General features: G+C 37.8%; 1 protein-coding gene across 1 annotated transcript in view; it reads right to left on the bottom strand.

The window, feature by feature from the left end:
• VWA8 (von Willebrand factor A domain containing 8) overlaps nt 1-15,840 on the bottom strand; it is a 298,600-nt gene that overhangs the window by 197,183 nt on the left and 85,577 nt on the right. Inside the window, exons 13-16 of the mRNA XM_081046044.1 lie at nt 13,561-13,721; nt 11,338-11,451; nt 2,292-2,460; nt 406-483 (exon numbers count right to left, since the gene is read on the bottom strand). Coding sequence (XP_080902170.1) covers nt 406-483; nt 2,292-2,460; nt 11,338-11,451; nt 13,561-13,721 — 522 coding nt within the window. The remainder of the gene's footprint in view (nt 1-405; nt 484-2,291; nt 2,461-11,337; nt 11,452-13,560; nt 13,722-15,840) is intronic.

The following is a 15,840-nucleotide window of genomic DNA, read 5'->3' on the forward strand; positions in this document are numbered from 1 at the left end:
AGACAGTGACAGCCCTACATCTTTCCAACATACTATCCCAGCAAGGAAATACAATTAGGAATAAAGACTCAATCAGAAAAGAGAAGTTAGAAGCTGAAGATAAAGATGTAAGCATTATCGTGGAGGTGAAGCCATAAGAACAGATGAGCTTGCTCAGCATAGGAGACAGAGGAGCAGAGCCAAACCCCGGGAGAACCACCTAATCCTCTAAAGCTAAAATTGTTTTTCATGATATCAGCCACGAGGAGCTGGGGGAAATGTTAAAATCATTGAAAGAGCAAAACATATGCGTTGGACAATGCATAACATTGGAATAAAAATGCCAGCTTATAAAATGGATTTTAAAGCACTGAACTCTAAGAACATAAAGCAGCAGCCTGTCAAGAACAGAATATCCAGACTTACCGTCGGATCCTGTGTCTCTCTGAGTTTGTGTGTAAACGATAACAATTTGTCCAAAGCTTCCTGAGGCATATTTGGGACCTATTTTATGAGCGAATGGAGGAAAGACACAAAAGATAAATTGAAATATCTGATCAATAAACCATAAATTATGGCTACTTAGCAAATAATATTAGAATTACATTTTTAGAAAGTCCACGATTATAGGTTACATGTTTATTCCATGGATAAATTTACTTATTCATCTTTTCAGGAAACACTTATACCTCCCCACTTTCTCTTTAAGAACCAGGTAACGAAAACCAAACCACTCTCCTTCATTTACAATTCTATAACCAGCAGAAAACTGAAAGAAGCCGTTCACTCGAAAACAGGCACATAGTATGCTCATAAAAAACTCATATACTATAACTTCCTTCTTTGTTGGCTTTGACTTAATTTTCTAAACTCTTAATTTAGGCATTTTCTTACTGAAACCCAACTCCTTCATTTAGCAATAATCTGACATCTGTGTCTACCAAGTCACATGAGATATTCTTGCATAGAGAATGGACGCTCGAGCTGTCCTTTTTTTTTCAAGGACTTTTAAACAACATACCCAAGGAGCACAATCACTTTATCAGTGAACTGTGAAGAATAGTTGCTCAAATAACACACACAGATTGCCTTTAACTATAACAATTTTAATCTAATGAAATATTAATTGATCATAAAAAATTCTGCTTAAACAATAACAAATTTAAAGTTTCAATTGAAAAGATCAGAGAGAGATGTTAGACCAATGACCTGCAAAATGCGGCCATTTCAGAAGTAAATCATTCAGGGTTTCTTTGGTCATTTAAGTGATTGAAACTTTTTAAAATTCTAAGTTCTGTTAAGCACAGACTTCATCTAATTTATTCTTTAATTTATTCTATCCTGTGCTGCAAGAAGCAGTATTAGCGCCACCCTCAGATGAAACTATGGGTAACTTACTCAAGATATGGAAGCTCGTAAATCGTGGATTTGGCATTTAAAGGCGAGCTGCTTGTCTTTAAATCTTACGCCCTTATCCACAGCCATGCTCACAAGTCCTAGAAAGTTCATTCTGGTATTTTAAAGGCCGTGAGTTCATTTATGTAGGAAGTTAATTATTTGTGATCTAAAGCAACACTGTCCAGTAGAGCTTTCTTTGATGATGGAAATGGTCTATACCTATGCTTCCTAATGTGTTAAGGAAAAGCCTCCATGTAGCTACTGACCATTTGAAGTATGACGGAGAAACTGAAATTATAAATTTTACTTAATGCAGATAGTGCTACTACTTTGAATAGCACAGTTCTAGACCCCAAAGGTCAGAATGCCCATTGAAGGCAGACATTAAAGTAATGGACTACATATACACATTACAAGCCGTCGGACAACTAATCAGGTCCATACAGCAGAGGACATATTACAATCCTTAGGGCAGCAGCACTCCTTTCCTACAGAATCCAAGGAACTAAAATATATTTGACCTCCCTTTATTGTAGAAACTTAAAATTGTCACCTTTGGTTGAATATAAAAGAAGGAATCCCTAAACCGCCTCCATACAAGGAAAGAGGGAGGAAAGACAGCCTTCTCCATGGTTCCGGGGACCAGTAGCCCCAGTACCACATGAGACCTTGAGAAATGCAACCGCTCATGGACCATATTTCAGACCTATTGCCTCCACAATCTGCATTTGAAAACATCCTCCAGATGGTTCTGTAAAATGGTAAAGCTTGAGAACCATTCACTGTATGAGGAAATTTGGGAGTAAGTGGGGAGAAAAAGCCAAAAACGTCCAACTCTGCTCGAGCAGGAGTCAGAGTACTTTAAAAAGAGAAGAAGTGAAGGCTCAACCGGCCAGCGCTGGCTGCACTCTTACCATTTCCTTAATCACTTGGATTTCTTCACTTCTGACAAGTGGTTTCATGTAATGGAAAAAGAACATGGTTAAGAATTCTGGCCCCAGCCACTGCTGTGTTGTGCTTCCAATGACAGGGGGCTCAGCCAAGGTGATGATTCTGAAGGAGGGATGGACAGGAAAAATGGACCTAAAAGGGGAAAAAAGGGAAAAAAACATGAGCTTTCATGTTAGAGATTAGGGCGTGGTAGCTAAAGCCTCTGTGGTGATGAGCCCGCTGTTATATAGTCAAGGCCATTATCCAAAGAACAAGCTTTGAAACAACTCAGGACATTCTAAGAACCTAAAATGAAAACAAATAAAGAATCACCTACTGCTAACAGAAAAGGTACCATATCCACTGGTGAAACTCCATCTCTGGCACAAACCACTGCTTTGGATATGCTATTACGCCTACAGGAAATTTCCTCCATGGTCCCTTGAAACAAAATCCCATCCAGTTCACATTCAGTACAAAGGTCCCCTTTCTTTATTCAAAATCCCCTCAAAAGCGTCTGTCTTGCAAGGAACCCATTCTATGTCAGTCGTAGAATGACAAAGAAGTATGGTTCAAGATGAGGAGACGTTCTACAATACAGAAGATTAAAGCAGCCTAAGGGGTTGATTACATTTAAAATTTGAATTGCCAATAAGAAGGTCTTAAAAAGGTAGAGAAAACTGAACTTTTATATAATTCACTCTTTTGTCATTTTATAGGAAATGTTATGATTTTCAAAATGATCTCTTTTATAAATGTCTGCTAGGAAATCTGAGAATCTAGGACACAGAGAAGAATAAGATAAGACTTCCCTTGGTTTGTGAAATGACTTGAGTAGTTTTTAGAGGAGGAATTAGAAATCCCTTATCATGATCTAATCATGTGGTTGATACTGTCCGTTTGTATTAATTCTACTCAAAACCCCAGCGATGTATAACTTTAGACCATAATACCATACCTGCCAAGGGAAAGGAGAGACGAAACTCAAACACGTGCCGAGCTACTCAGAAAACCCAAAATACAGGCACTTAACTGGCATTTCTCCAGAAATGGACTATCCATGGCCATTAACAATAACAGAACCAAATAGTTAAGTGAATAGGCAGCTAGAGTATCAGAAGGTAGGACAGGGCATGTGCGGAGAGACTCAGACAAGTATTCTGAAGATTTCAGATAAGAAAATGTCCTCCCACTGCAACAGGTAGGCCCCCCGAATCCCTGACTACACCATCTATGATTTGAGGGGCCACACCATCCTTTTTAGAAATGGTCCTACGAAAGTTACCAGATACCATTTCATTTCTCCAGATAGAATAAAAAAAGAAAAGACTCATTTACTTATTTACAGATATTCAAGTGGGGCGTAGGATGATCGGTCCAAAGGAGCAGTTCTAGGAAAAGAGGGAATGATTCCCACACGGACAGTGCCCGAGAGCCGGGAGGATCAGATGATCATTCAGGATTGCCACGGAACAGTCACCGAAGAATCTGGACTCGCAAAGTTCTGTAAACTGAAAGCTGAAAGGGGAGTTATTCCATTTGCCACTTCTGCTGAGTGTTTTACTGTAATCCAGAAAACAGCTTCACGGCCCAGCCAAAGATGCTGAGTTCATCTGCAATCCTCCTCTCTCCTACTTAGGACAAAAGACAGTAAGAGAGACAGAGCCTGCTCTGACTGCACAAACGTGAAGCTGCAGATGGAGTTTCCCACTCAGGACAGGGAGGGATACTAAACCAGGGAGTGAACAAAGTCAAAATCCAACAAGCAAGCTAGGAGGGGACGTCCAATTTACAACCTTAACCCAGAGAGAGCAGGATCGCAGCTCAGGGCTAGAAGAGCAATGAACATGAGAGCATGAGAGCTCGCTAGGTGACTAGAATTTGAATGAGGTGAGGGTCACTGCCAGGACATGTGCTGTCTGCGGCTTGCTTTTCAGTAGTTACTCTAGCAGGATACCTGAGTGACCTGGCCCAATTCAAAGAGGGCAGTTTCTGAGACAGCAGGTGAGTCAGGCAGAGAAGTATATGCTGGCTGCAAACAGTCATCACACTACAGAATAACAGAATGAGAAGGACCTTTGTGTCTGATAGGTTCTACCCAAAGGCTTCCTTACATAGAAACGGGTCATAGGGAAAGTCATTTCCTGATGTTCGGTTCTCCAAATCTGAAAGTTACAGAACAGAGCACCCGTGAGGACCTGTATCAACTACTTTCAGGGGCTTTCACATACTGTTGGGTAATACAAAGGCTGAAGAAATGGTAAATAAGTGAGCATTAGGAAACAAACACAATTAAAATTTAAAATCAGGGTTAATTTTAATTTTACTAGAATTGAACTATAAATAACAAATGAAACTAAAAATATAGCTTAACTTCAAATAAATAGGTGTTATGTCCTAAAGATTAAAAAATTTTAAAGCAAAAAGGTCTTTAAAAAAAAGATTAAAAAAATATTTGGGTCCATGTGTTTGTTTGGTGGCATAAGGATAAGATTTTAGAGGACAAAGTACTTTCCAACACTTGTCAGCAACAAAAAGGAATGGATTATTGACATATATAACGTGGAAGACCTCAAGACAATTATGCTGAGGGAAAGAAGCCAGAACAAAAAGAGTATATGCTGTGCGATTCCATGTCTATAAAACCCTAGAAAATACAAGCTATCTAACGTAGCCATAAAAAATTTCCTACAGGTGTGAGAGGAGGGTGAGAAGGAACAGGAGGGATTCAAAGCAGTCTGAGGATACTTCGGGGTGACAGATGAGTGCATCACCTTGATTGAGATGACAGTTTTATAGGTATATGTGAATATCAAAACGATCAAACTCTATACTTTAAATATGCACAGTTTATTATATGTCAGTTATACCTCAACAGAGCTATTAATAAAAAAAGGAAACATTAAAATAAGCTCCAATCTTTTGAAGGAAATTATGTGGTACATTTTTTATCAAATCTGTATAGTAAGAAACTTGAAAGAATAATATAGAAGGTTTCTATAAAGACGTTAATTGTTAATTAGAAGACAATTTTTTTTAACAGGCCACTCATATTGTAATACTGATGTTACAATTTAGAAGATGTTATGCAGTTCTGTACATGGCCCCTTTTTTGCTACAAAGGCAATGTAGCAAACTACAGGGACACATTCCTTACTCATCTTTATATCACGCAAAGTCTAGTGTAATACTAAGGAGAGAGCAGATGCCAAATAAATAAATAAATGCGTTGCTGTAGTTAGTAACCATCAGTGCGAGACACCTTTTAAAGACCCTTGGTGGCAAGGACAAAACAAAGTGGTAAGAACTGAAAATAATGTTTTCCTACCGAAAAAGCAGAGCAGTTAGTCTAAATGTGGTCTTAAATGAATTTGTGGGTGAAGTTGTATTCTCTGAATCAAAAAGAAAAAATCATGTAATAAATAGTAATTAAACCCTTCACAGACACAGAGTTTAAAACTGTTCCTTGATCATAAAAACGTTTAGGATTATTTTTTAAAATCAAAATCTGTTTAAGGCGATTTGTTTTGAGACTCAAACACAAAGAGCTAGGCATAAAAATCCTACCTCTACCTTGAGTTTTGTTAAACATTTACATGGGCTAATTCATTAGCAAAGACATGCTGAGGTTTCTGGGGAGGTACGAGAGAAAACTCAGACCCTAACTGTTTTCAAACATAAAAGTAAAAGGGTCCAGAGAAATCTACCAATGAAGGATCTGCCTCGTGTCCAGTTATGGCTCACCACTGATCAATAACAAAAACTGAGAAATTATAAACTGTTTTCAGTGTTCAGTCAATCATAATAAAAAATATTCAACAAACATGCAAAAACATGAGAGCATGTATAATTACAACTGAGACCACACCACTAATCTTTAGTGCTTCCCTGAGATAACCAGAAGCCTATTCTTGGAAAATAAACTCTTAGTCACTCACTATTTTCTCAAGAAAATCTCTCCCCCTCATCTACGCTCTGACCGACAGCAGGAAGGAAGACCTTCAGCAGCCTATGTATTTGTACTCTCCCTTCCCCAAAGAAGTTTTTCTCATCAAAGGAAGCATTTCTATTTTGGTCCTTATTTCCTGTGACAAATGCAGGCATGGCGTCTGGTGTGTATGGCCATCACGCTATTTCTAAACACCACGTCCATGGCATTCCTGGTGTCTTGTAACAGGAGAAGGAAAGTCTCTAAATTTCTTACGCCATTTCTAAGGGTATATTAGCCATGTGATTGCCTGTAAAAAATGGAAAAGTCCACAGAAACGATCAAGGTATATGACCTTGGTGAAGAATTAGAATACAGTAGGTCAGCAAAGGAGTCAAACATAATTGTTTAGAAACTGGGTTTCATACTATGAGGTTGAAAGGTTTGGCAGCCCACTATGAATAGCTGTTAATTTATGAGACCCTATGATATCAGACTTGTCATAAAAAGGCAAAGTATTGCTTATTAGGAGGCTCACGAGAGGAAACATCGCTAGCGTAGAAGATCATCAAAGACTGGAATGATAGAATTACCTTTACAGTGAGTTTCCTAGAAATTATCCTAGCTTAAGATTTATTCACTCATTCAAAATTATTTGTTAATTGATCACTATGTGCCAGGTATTGTGACATTAGAAACAAGGAGATAAAGTACAGAGCAAGACAGAGAGTCCTGGCGACATTAGTCTTAGGGTCCGTTATTTCTTAAGATGCAACTGCATCCTTGCCCTTCCTTTGAAAATGTGAGATGCCACTAAGTTCCGTTTTACAATAATTAAAGTTTTGTGGGGGGTTTTTTTTGTTGTTGTTACTTGTAACTAAAGGAGTCCTGACAAACACAAATACGAAAATTGTTCCTACCTGAAAGCCTACCAGGCATCTAAATTTACTGAACTGGCTCTAGAGGCAAGGAAGCTCTGAAATGTGCCTTCCCTTCATTATACCTTTTACCTTATTCTCTATCTCAAAATCCCTCACAAGAAAACCACACATTAATAGCTGAGTTTGTTTAAGGACTATCAGAAATCATCACTCTGCTAAACTTCAGTTCTGTGATTAGGTACAGAAATGAAAAGGAGAGACGACCTGGGTTATGAGTTTCTAATTTGCAGTTCCATGGCTAATACCAAGAGTGATAATATTAGATATGGACAGAATATAGGATCAACCCAAGCTAGATAATGGATCATATTACTTACAAGGACATATAAAATAAATTAATTTCCTCACTGAGTACAAATTTCCTGCTTTTTATGTTGTGCTATGTCTTTTTAATTAAGGGGCCAGTTCTCTACCCAATGAACACAGCCTTGAAAGAAATATTGTTAACTGGCTTAAAAGAAGAATCTAACCTGTATAACCTAACATAACCCTATAAGAGAACATATTTATTCTCAGAAAGACAAAAATGGACTACAAAATTTAATCAAGGTTAACCAAGAAAAGGTCTAGAAATTTACAATGCATATCAGAGTGAAGTAGATTCTGTAATATGACTGTGTTTAACAAGAAAATAAAGAGAAAAATTGTTTACAATCATAAGAAAATAGTGTGTTTCTCAGGTTAAAAAGAAAAAGGAAGACTACTAATAAAGAAAGGAATTAGGCTTTCAAATAGTAGAAATAATTCTGACAGAGGGGAGAATCAATTGTTAGACATCTCGCCTCTGAAAAGTCAATGAAATCCTGACAAACTGTTAGAACATAAGAGAGAAAAGAAAATTAGAAGTTGAGCCCCGGAGGTTCAACATCTAACCAATGAAAGTTTCAGAAAGAAACGCCAGAGGAAATGGGAAGTGGAGAGATATTTAGAATGACATATTTAGAATGAGGTACAAATATGAAGAACAAGTCCAGATTATGGGAGAAAGATGAAATATATAGAATATGAAATGGATAGAATACCTGATTGTGCTGAGAGATTTAGACAATAGGGGAAGTGTTTGGAATGGAAAAGTGAGAAATAAATAGAAAATAGGGTCACTTCCTTCTCTATGTTCCCATAGCTTTACTGTACAGCTCTCCATTCTAACATTTAAGAGCTGCATTATACTTGTTTATTTATATATCTGCCACTTTTCATATGTTGACAAGTACTAACTTTAGGAAAAACAAAATGTATGCAAGAAAGAATAAACAACTGTAGCTTACTGAATGGCTCTACTGTGTATAATCCTTATGCTGTGATAATAATGTGAACACTCAGGAAAATTCCAAACAAAATTACTACAAAACTAGGAGGAATGGGCAATAGGAAGTATGTATGTGTAGTGGGAAGAGGGGTAGTGAAAGAGAGCTAAGCCTTAATTTTCCATAGTAGAAAATCAAGATAATGCCTAATACTGAAAAATAAATCAAGAATCAAGCAATATCACTGAAAGGTGAAATACCAAAAGAAACAGCGCAGAGTTGAAAGTGGCAGTCGTTGGGGAGTGGCAAATGACACTGCCCTAGAACAGATGACAGAGGACTGATATTTTTCATAAAAATCCTGGAAAAACTATCTGGCTCAAGTTTCATTCATGTTTAACAATAATAAAAAATTCAAATGAAAATAAAAAATAAGTGAAGGAAACCCAGCAGTGCCATACCTTTCTGCACCTACTCAGAGTGCTCTCTGGAGATAGATTTGGATCTGGTTTATATCCACAGGGAGCTGAAATCAACAGTGACGAAGATGGGACACTTTGACGAGTCCTACTAACTGCTCTGAGCCAAACCCTGAGTGTGATGGTCAGGCTGCTCTGATCCAGAAACCGTTTTCATCTCGAAAACTGCTTGTGACCATGAGGGAGAACTTGGGTACTTTTCATATAAAAGGGTTGTCATTCCCTGGACATTTCGCTACACGTCCAGCGCTTCTCAAGTGCTAAGGGAAACTGACGGGCAGGCTTTCGGGAAGCGACTGCCCAATTGCTTCCATTCATCTCTCTGAAAATAAAAACTGTTCCCTGACAGATGATTCCAATGCAAACAATGTACAGAAGCTGAATGTTAGAAACAGAAGGTAGGGGCTGAATGGTGTCATCATAACTTGTCTCCCTCACACGCAACAAAACCATTTACTGGGCTAGAGAATTTGCCCAGTAAATTTGCCCAGTAAACTTTTATGTTTGAAAACAGTTAGGGTCTGAGTTTTCTCTCGTACCTCCCCAGAAACCTCAGCATGTCTTTGCTAATGAATTAGGCCATGTAAATGTTTAACAAAACTCAAGGTAGAGGTAGGATTTTTATGCCTAGCTCTTTGTGTTTGAGTCTCAAAACAAATCGCCTTAAACAGATTTTGATTTTAAAAAATAATCCTAAACGTTTTTATGATCAAGGAACAGTTTTAAACTCTGTGTCTGTGAAGGGTTTAATTACTATTTATTATATGATTTTTTCTTTTTGATTCAGAGAATACAACTTCACCCACAAATTCATTTAAGACCACATTTAGACTAACTGCTCTGCTTTTTCGGTAGGAAAACATTATTTTCAGTTCTTACCACTTTGTTTTGTCCTTGCCACCAAGGGTCTTTAAAAGGTGTCTCGCACTGATGGTTACTAACTACAGCAACGCATTTATTTATTTATTTGGCATCTGCCAATACCTCAGAAGCATAAATACCGTGTTTCCCTCAAAATAAGACCTACCTCCAAAATAAGCCCCAGTTAAGATCGTCAGCCAGACGGACGCATTTAGTACGTTATGATGATGTTCCAGAAGATGACATGACTGTATTTGAATAAATGTAGACTGTTGTGTGTGAAAAAATAAGATCTCCCCTGAAAATAAGCCCTAATGGAGCAAAAATTAATATAAGACTTGGTCTTATTTTTGGGAAAACACGGTAGCTGCGGAATCAAGTGAATTTTAAAATAATTTATACAGAGATAGTAAGAAATCTAACATTTCCTCTCTAGGAAAAAGTTCCAAGGCAATTTTGAAACAAAATTCTTCTTAAAACGTAAACACAATAAGAAATATGCTTAATTATCATTTGTAGGATTGTAATGTTTTAAATATGGCAGCAAACCCTTTGGAATGGGGTGAAGCTTCAATTAAACAAAATCCGATTAAGTGACTAAGAATTCCCCCCCAAAATTATCTCTAATTATGTAAAAATAACCATGGAAATGTAATGAAACAAAAAATAACTTATATTTGCCAAACCTCCTCTAAGGGAAAGTACAGTATGTAGCTGAAAGAAATATTTTTCTTCAAGCTTTTCATTTTGAAATTTTTCAAATTCACAGAAAATTTGAAAAAATAGAATACAAACACCCATATATCTTTCATCTAGATTTCACCACCTGTTAAGACTTCACATTTGTGTTATCTCTCACTTGATAGCTCTTTCTCTGTGTGTAGAGTGTGTGAGTGTGCACACGTCCATGTCTTTTTTCCCATGAATCATTTGGGAGTCAATTGTAGACATCTTTTTACTTTATCCCTTAACTATTTCAGCATTTGTCTCCGAAGAATAGGAATATTATCCTTCATAGCCACGTACCACTATATACTTATGAAAATTAATATTAATTCAATATCATGTGGTACATATATAGTCCACATTTAAGCTTTCCCAAAATGTCTTTTATAGCTGTTTTCATTTAATGTCCTGATCCAGGACCCAGTCAAGTCCCATACATAGCATTTGGTGGTTACATTTCTGGAAAATGTTTAAGCCACAGAGGGCATCCTGCATCAGGTGGCGTACCCCAGGCCTAACTGATGACTTCTTAGGAGAACCGTGAAACGTGTTTGTTTGCTTGTTGAAGGGCTATGAATTATGGGGCCCAAACTGAAAAGCTAGGACAACAGCATAAGGATTATCTTCTTAAAACAAAGATTCTTATAAAACGTTTAAGTGCTTATGTAAAAGTAGGCTGAAAGCAGAGTACGTCTTGAATCGTAACCTCTCATTTTAAGAAGTGCCAAACTATGAGCAAGCCCTGAACACCACATTATTAAGCTGTTCAAAGTTCTCTCAGCTTGACTGTAAGTTTAGGAGTATGAGGAAAACAACGCACGCTTGACAGTAAGCGTGTCCAAAATTACCTCTGCTGTAGCTGTTCGTCAGACAGTTGCAGCTCCTCCTTTAAACGCATGTATCTGTCTGGTCTCAGCAGCCTAGAGCCATCATAGAGGCTCAGCTCGCGATCATGGATCAGCCTAAGGGAAACGGGAAGTCAGAGAACTCAGCAATCAGTTTTGAATGGTGAAGTTATGGAGGCGGAATCAGTCAGTGAACATTTTGATCATGTCCATTATTACTGGCAGTTGCGTCTAACCATTTTGGAGGCACCTTTTGGGATTTCAAGTTGACTTGTGCTGTTAACAGTTGGCAACGTTGCTGGCTCGTGTACTAAAGGGCAGTATCATGGATACTAGATGTGGGGACAAGCACAGAGGAGGGGAGGAGCTGGAAAGCAGGAGGAGGAGGGAGATAAAACGGCTGAATGAGTGGCTGGGAGCCCAGCAGGTGCACAGAAGTCAACAAGGCCGTTGGCACATGACCTTTGAGTCTAATGTAACTTTTGAATGTATAGTGTGTATTATCAAAATAGTTCTGTCTGTGGAATTACAGGATTTAAAATATGGAAAGTCTTTACAAAGAAACAAGTGGTGCCGTTTCATATTCCCACTATGATGGCGGCCTACCAGCGTGACAGCACCAACAGATGTTGCAGAGGCAGAAAAGCACTGTTCTGCATCTCACACCGATCACCAAGTCTGCTGCTGCGCACGTTCCAGTAGCCCCACCATCTCCACTCGCTGGGCGAGCGCTGAGGGGAGGAGTGTGGGCAGTGGAGTCCGCTGGGTCTGGGTTCAAATCCAGCTCCGCAGCTTATCAGCTGAATGACTGGGGAGCGGGAGAACTACTCCATCTCTTTCAACTTTTATCTTTTATAAAATTAGGGCAATACTATCAATCTTATGGTATCCCTGTGAAGATTAAACAGCTACCGGGAGGCAGATGCTTCCTATAGTTGTTCTCATTGGCTGCACTTTGGAATCTCCTGGAAAGGATTCGATACACCTTCCGAAATTTCAAGTTGGCTAGTGCTGTTACACTTGGCAAAAACTGCTGGTTTCTGTATCAAAAGTTTTAAAATACCAATGTTCAAGCCTTGCCATGGATCAATTCTGTCAGAATTAGAGGAGCAGGAGCCAGACATTAGTCATTTTTAAGTCCCACACCGCATGGTGATGCCAAAGGTGAGACGCTGAGACACACGCACGCAGCACCAAGCCCAGCACTGGGTACGTGCTCGGTTAGTGGCAGATGCCGCTACTACTACTTCTTGGCAAGAGTAACTTGCCTCCCGTTAGCTGTTTAATAGGCAAGAGATAGCTAATAAAAGGGGAGCACTGTTTTGTTTGTGTGTACATTTGTCTATTTAGAAGAGAAAACCATTATAAATCTATGGAATGGTTATGATACATTATGAAGCCATTTTTAAAGTCTCTCAAATCTAATCAGGATTAACACAACATTTTTGGAATTTTTAACTACACTTGGTATGTACATCTTTTCAAGGACAAAAAACTTTGAATAGTTGGTTGGGGAAATGAATTATTCCACTTATTTGGACTTTCCTGAAAAGTGAAAGTTAAAAACCAAATGTCTACAAGTGATAGAATCAAGATGTAACAACAACAAATCATTATCATTAATTTCCCCAAATGTCACGTAATGGGAATATTTTCCAGGAAAGTCACACATGAAGTTTTTCATGACATTAAATTCAAGAGATGTTCATTGGGAATGTGTGGCTATTTTCCCACCTAAACTGAAGTAAGAAACCAATAGTTACACAAATGTTTGCATTTATAAACACAAAGTGAGCTGTTTAAGTTTATATAAAATATGAAACAGCTATTATACCTTTTATATAAGGATCCACATTTCCTCTCAAAAGAAAAATTCCAACAAGAAAACTAGTAATTTAAATCTGTGATTCATAAGGAGTTTGCAGACCGTGGAGCTGTCATTCTGACACACTGTAGGAACTTGAGCTGTGTGGCTTGTTGCATATGTTAATAAGCATATATGAAGTCTTCAGAGTCACTACTGAAAAGTTTTCTTAAAACACAGAAGTTTGCTGTGAAGTTTTACTGTATATGCTGTGTTTACAATTTAAAAAAAATCTGTTCTACCTGGATATAACATTTTAAGTTTCTAAACATTTACACCACCCAGTTTAAAAACAGAAGGTTGAGAGAGTTCCACATCTACTGTCTACTTGGTGTGTCTTTGTGTGTGTGACTCACACAGACCTTTGCAGTACAGCGAGTGTGCCAGCGTTGACGCGGTGGATGCCATCCAGGAGCACCAGCTTTCCTTCCAGAGCAGCGGTCACCAGGGGCGAGGACCGCCAGGCAGTGTCTCCATTGGGGAGAGTGTATCTCTGCTGGAGCAGATCACGAGCTGTCATATCCTAAACCCACCAGCCACCAAAGAAAACGCGGAATTAATTTTTAAGAATGGATAGCAGCTGATTTAGCTTGATAGTCACCTCTCTCTTGACATTCCATACAAAAACTGGGAAGTTATCTCCAATTCATCAAAGAGAAAGATACTCAGAAACTTTTCTTGGTCATCTGAGGTGTTTTCCTATTACTCATCCACTAAATATAGTAAGAGTGAGGAGAGTTTTTTCTTTTAATTGAGCATCCACCCCTTCTTTTAAAATGTTCATTTGATATCTATACAGACCTGATTTTAACTCAATCAGTTTTATGGATCAAAATGTATGGATACATTTTTAAGTATTAGAGGCCACGGAAACTCAGTGGGTGGAGATGCTTATCAGTAATGTGCATTTTGTTGCAGTTGATGAATTCTCCTGAAAAGCCACGTTAGGAACCATCACAGCGACTCACTTTGCGGGACTTGAAAATGGAGGAAACTGAGGAAAATGGAGGAAACTGAGGAAAACAGTCACCAGATGAGGCACAGGAATTGCCAAACAATAGCATGGCCCTTATAAATAGGCAATTTTAAAAAATCACTCACACAACATGCTAGCAGGAAAATAGTGTAACAGATTGAAGCAAATAACAGTACTGGCAAATAAAAGTCTATCTATTATTTTAAAAATTCATATAATATGAACAATTCTTTCTCAAATGTGTTAATGTTAAAGACAACAGTTTCTATTATCAGTTTCAGATAAATTTTGTGCCACTTATATCAAACAAAATGAAACTTTTACAGTCAATTTTAACTAAACATTTAGTGTTTTGTAAATTCTTTGCTACCTACTTCAAGTTTTAAGCAGATAGAAAACTAATGAATGTGCTTATGTCCATAATGGCAAAAAATCTGTATTGAAATCAAGATGAAAACAAATAAGTCTTACCTACTTCAATGTTCTCATTACCAAAAAATAAAAATAAATAAAACCTGACTTAGGAGGTATAAATAGGCTTACAGTGAATCATAAAGACTTAGGAGGTATAAATAAGCTTACATTGAATCATAAAGACACCAGAAACAATAACATTCAAACTCAGCAAGTCCCCATAATCCGAAAGGGCTGGCTTGGGCATATTATCAAAATTCGGCTTAACTCATTAATTTTGTTTAATTCTTTAACTATCAATCTTACATTCTATGCAAACTATATGAGCATGTCATTCTAAGCTGTCAATGACAGTTACAATAGCTAAGACTAAATTTATCACCATCATCAGTGTTTACTGGTTTATGGTGAGAATGAGCTCATTCCCACTCATGGCTGTGCCACAGACCAGGAAATGGATCACTCAGCAGGAAAAACAGGAAAAATCAAATGTTCATGGGTCATTTTCATAGTCAAATAAATTACGAAAAATATCAAGTATGTATATGTATACGTACGTAAGTATACACAGACATACATATATAAAAATCTTTTTAAAGTCAATATAAAAACTGGTAAATTTAAAGAAAACTCTTGGTACTAATTATTCCAGAAAAAAATTCTTTATAAATTATATCACTTATTGTCTTAGAGAATAAAACAAACATCCTATTCATTTTTTACCCCTTCCTTCTAATAGGAATTAGGAGATTGCAAGAGGATATACAAAATGCTTAACAAAATGGCATAAATTAAAAGTTGAAATAAAATGAAGGAATAAAACGAAAGGGTAGGCCTTGTTTCCTTTAAGAATTCCTACTTGGCATTCAAAGAAGGCATCCCACTGGTACCACAGTTTTAAAGAAATGAATGGGTGTTAAATGGGTTGGCCTTCAGACTGAAAAGGGATGAGGGCATCCTGACCCAAACTCAGCTCTTGAGTCTTGCCTGGGCCCAGGAATGGAGGTGAGGAATGTAACTCTGACATAAGAGGGTCAGACGCCTAATGGGCTAAGGCTAGCCAGTGGTAACATTTGAAAAAAATTTCAACTGAGAAAATTCCACACTTTCATACCAACACATTGTGAATCAGCATTCTGTGAATAATATGAAAAAGCACTACTTCCTTTGGTCATGATTCCAAAGTACTTTTGTCTCTTGCTACCGCATGTCACCATGTATAACGCGCTCCTGTGGATAATGTGGGCACACA

Source organism: Rhinolophus hipposideros, assembly GCF_964194185.1.
Source record: "Rhinolophus hipposideros genome assembly, chromosome: 4".
In the NCBI taxonomy this organism is placed as follows: domain Eukaryota; kingdom Metazoa; phylum Chordata; class Mammalia; order Chiroptera; family Rhinolophidae; genus Rhinolophus; species Rhinolophus hipposideros.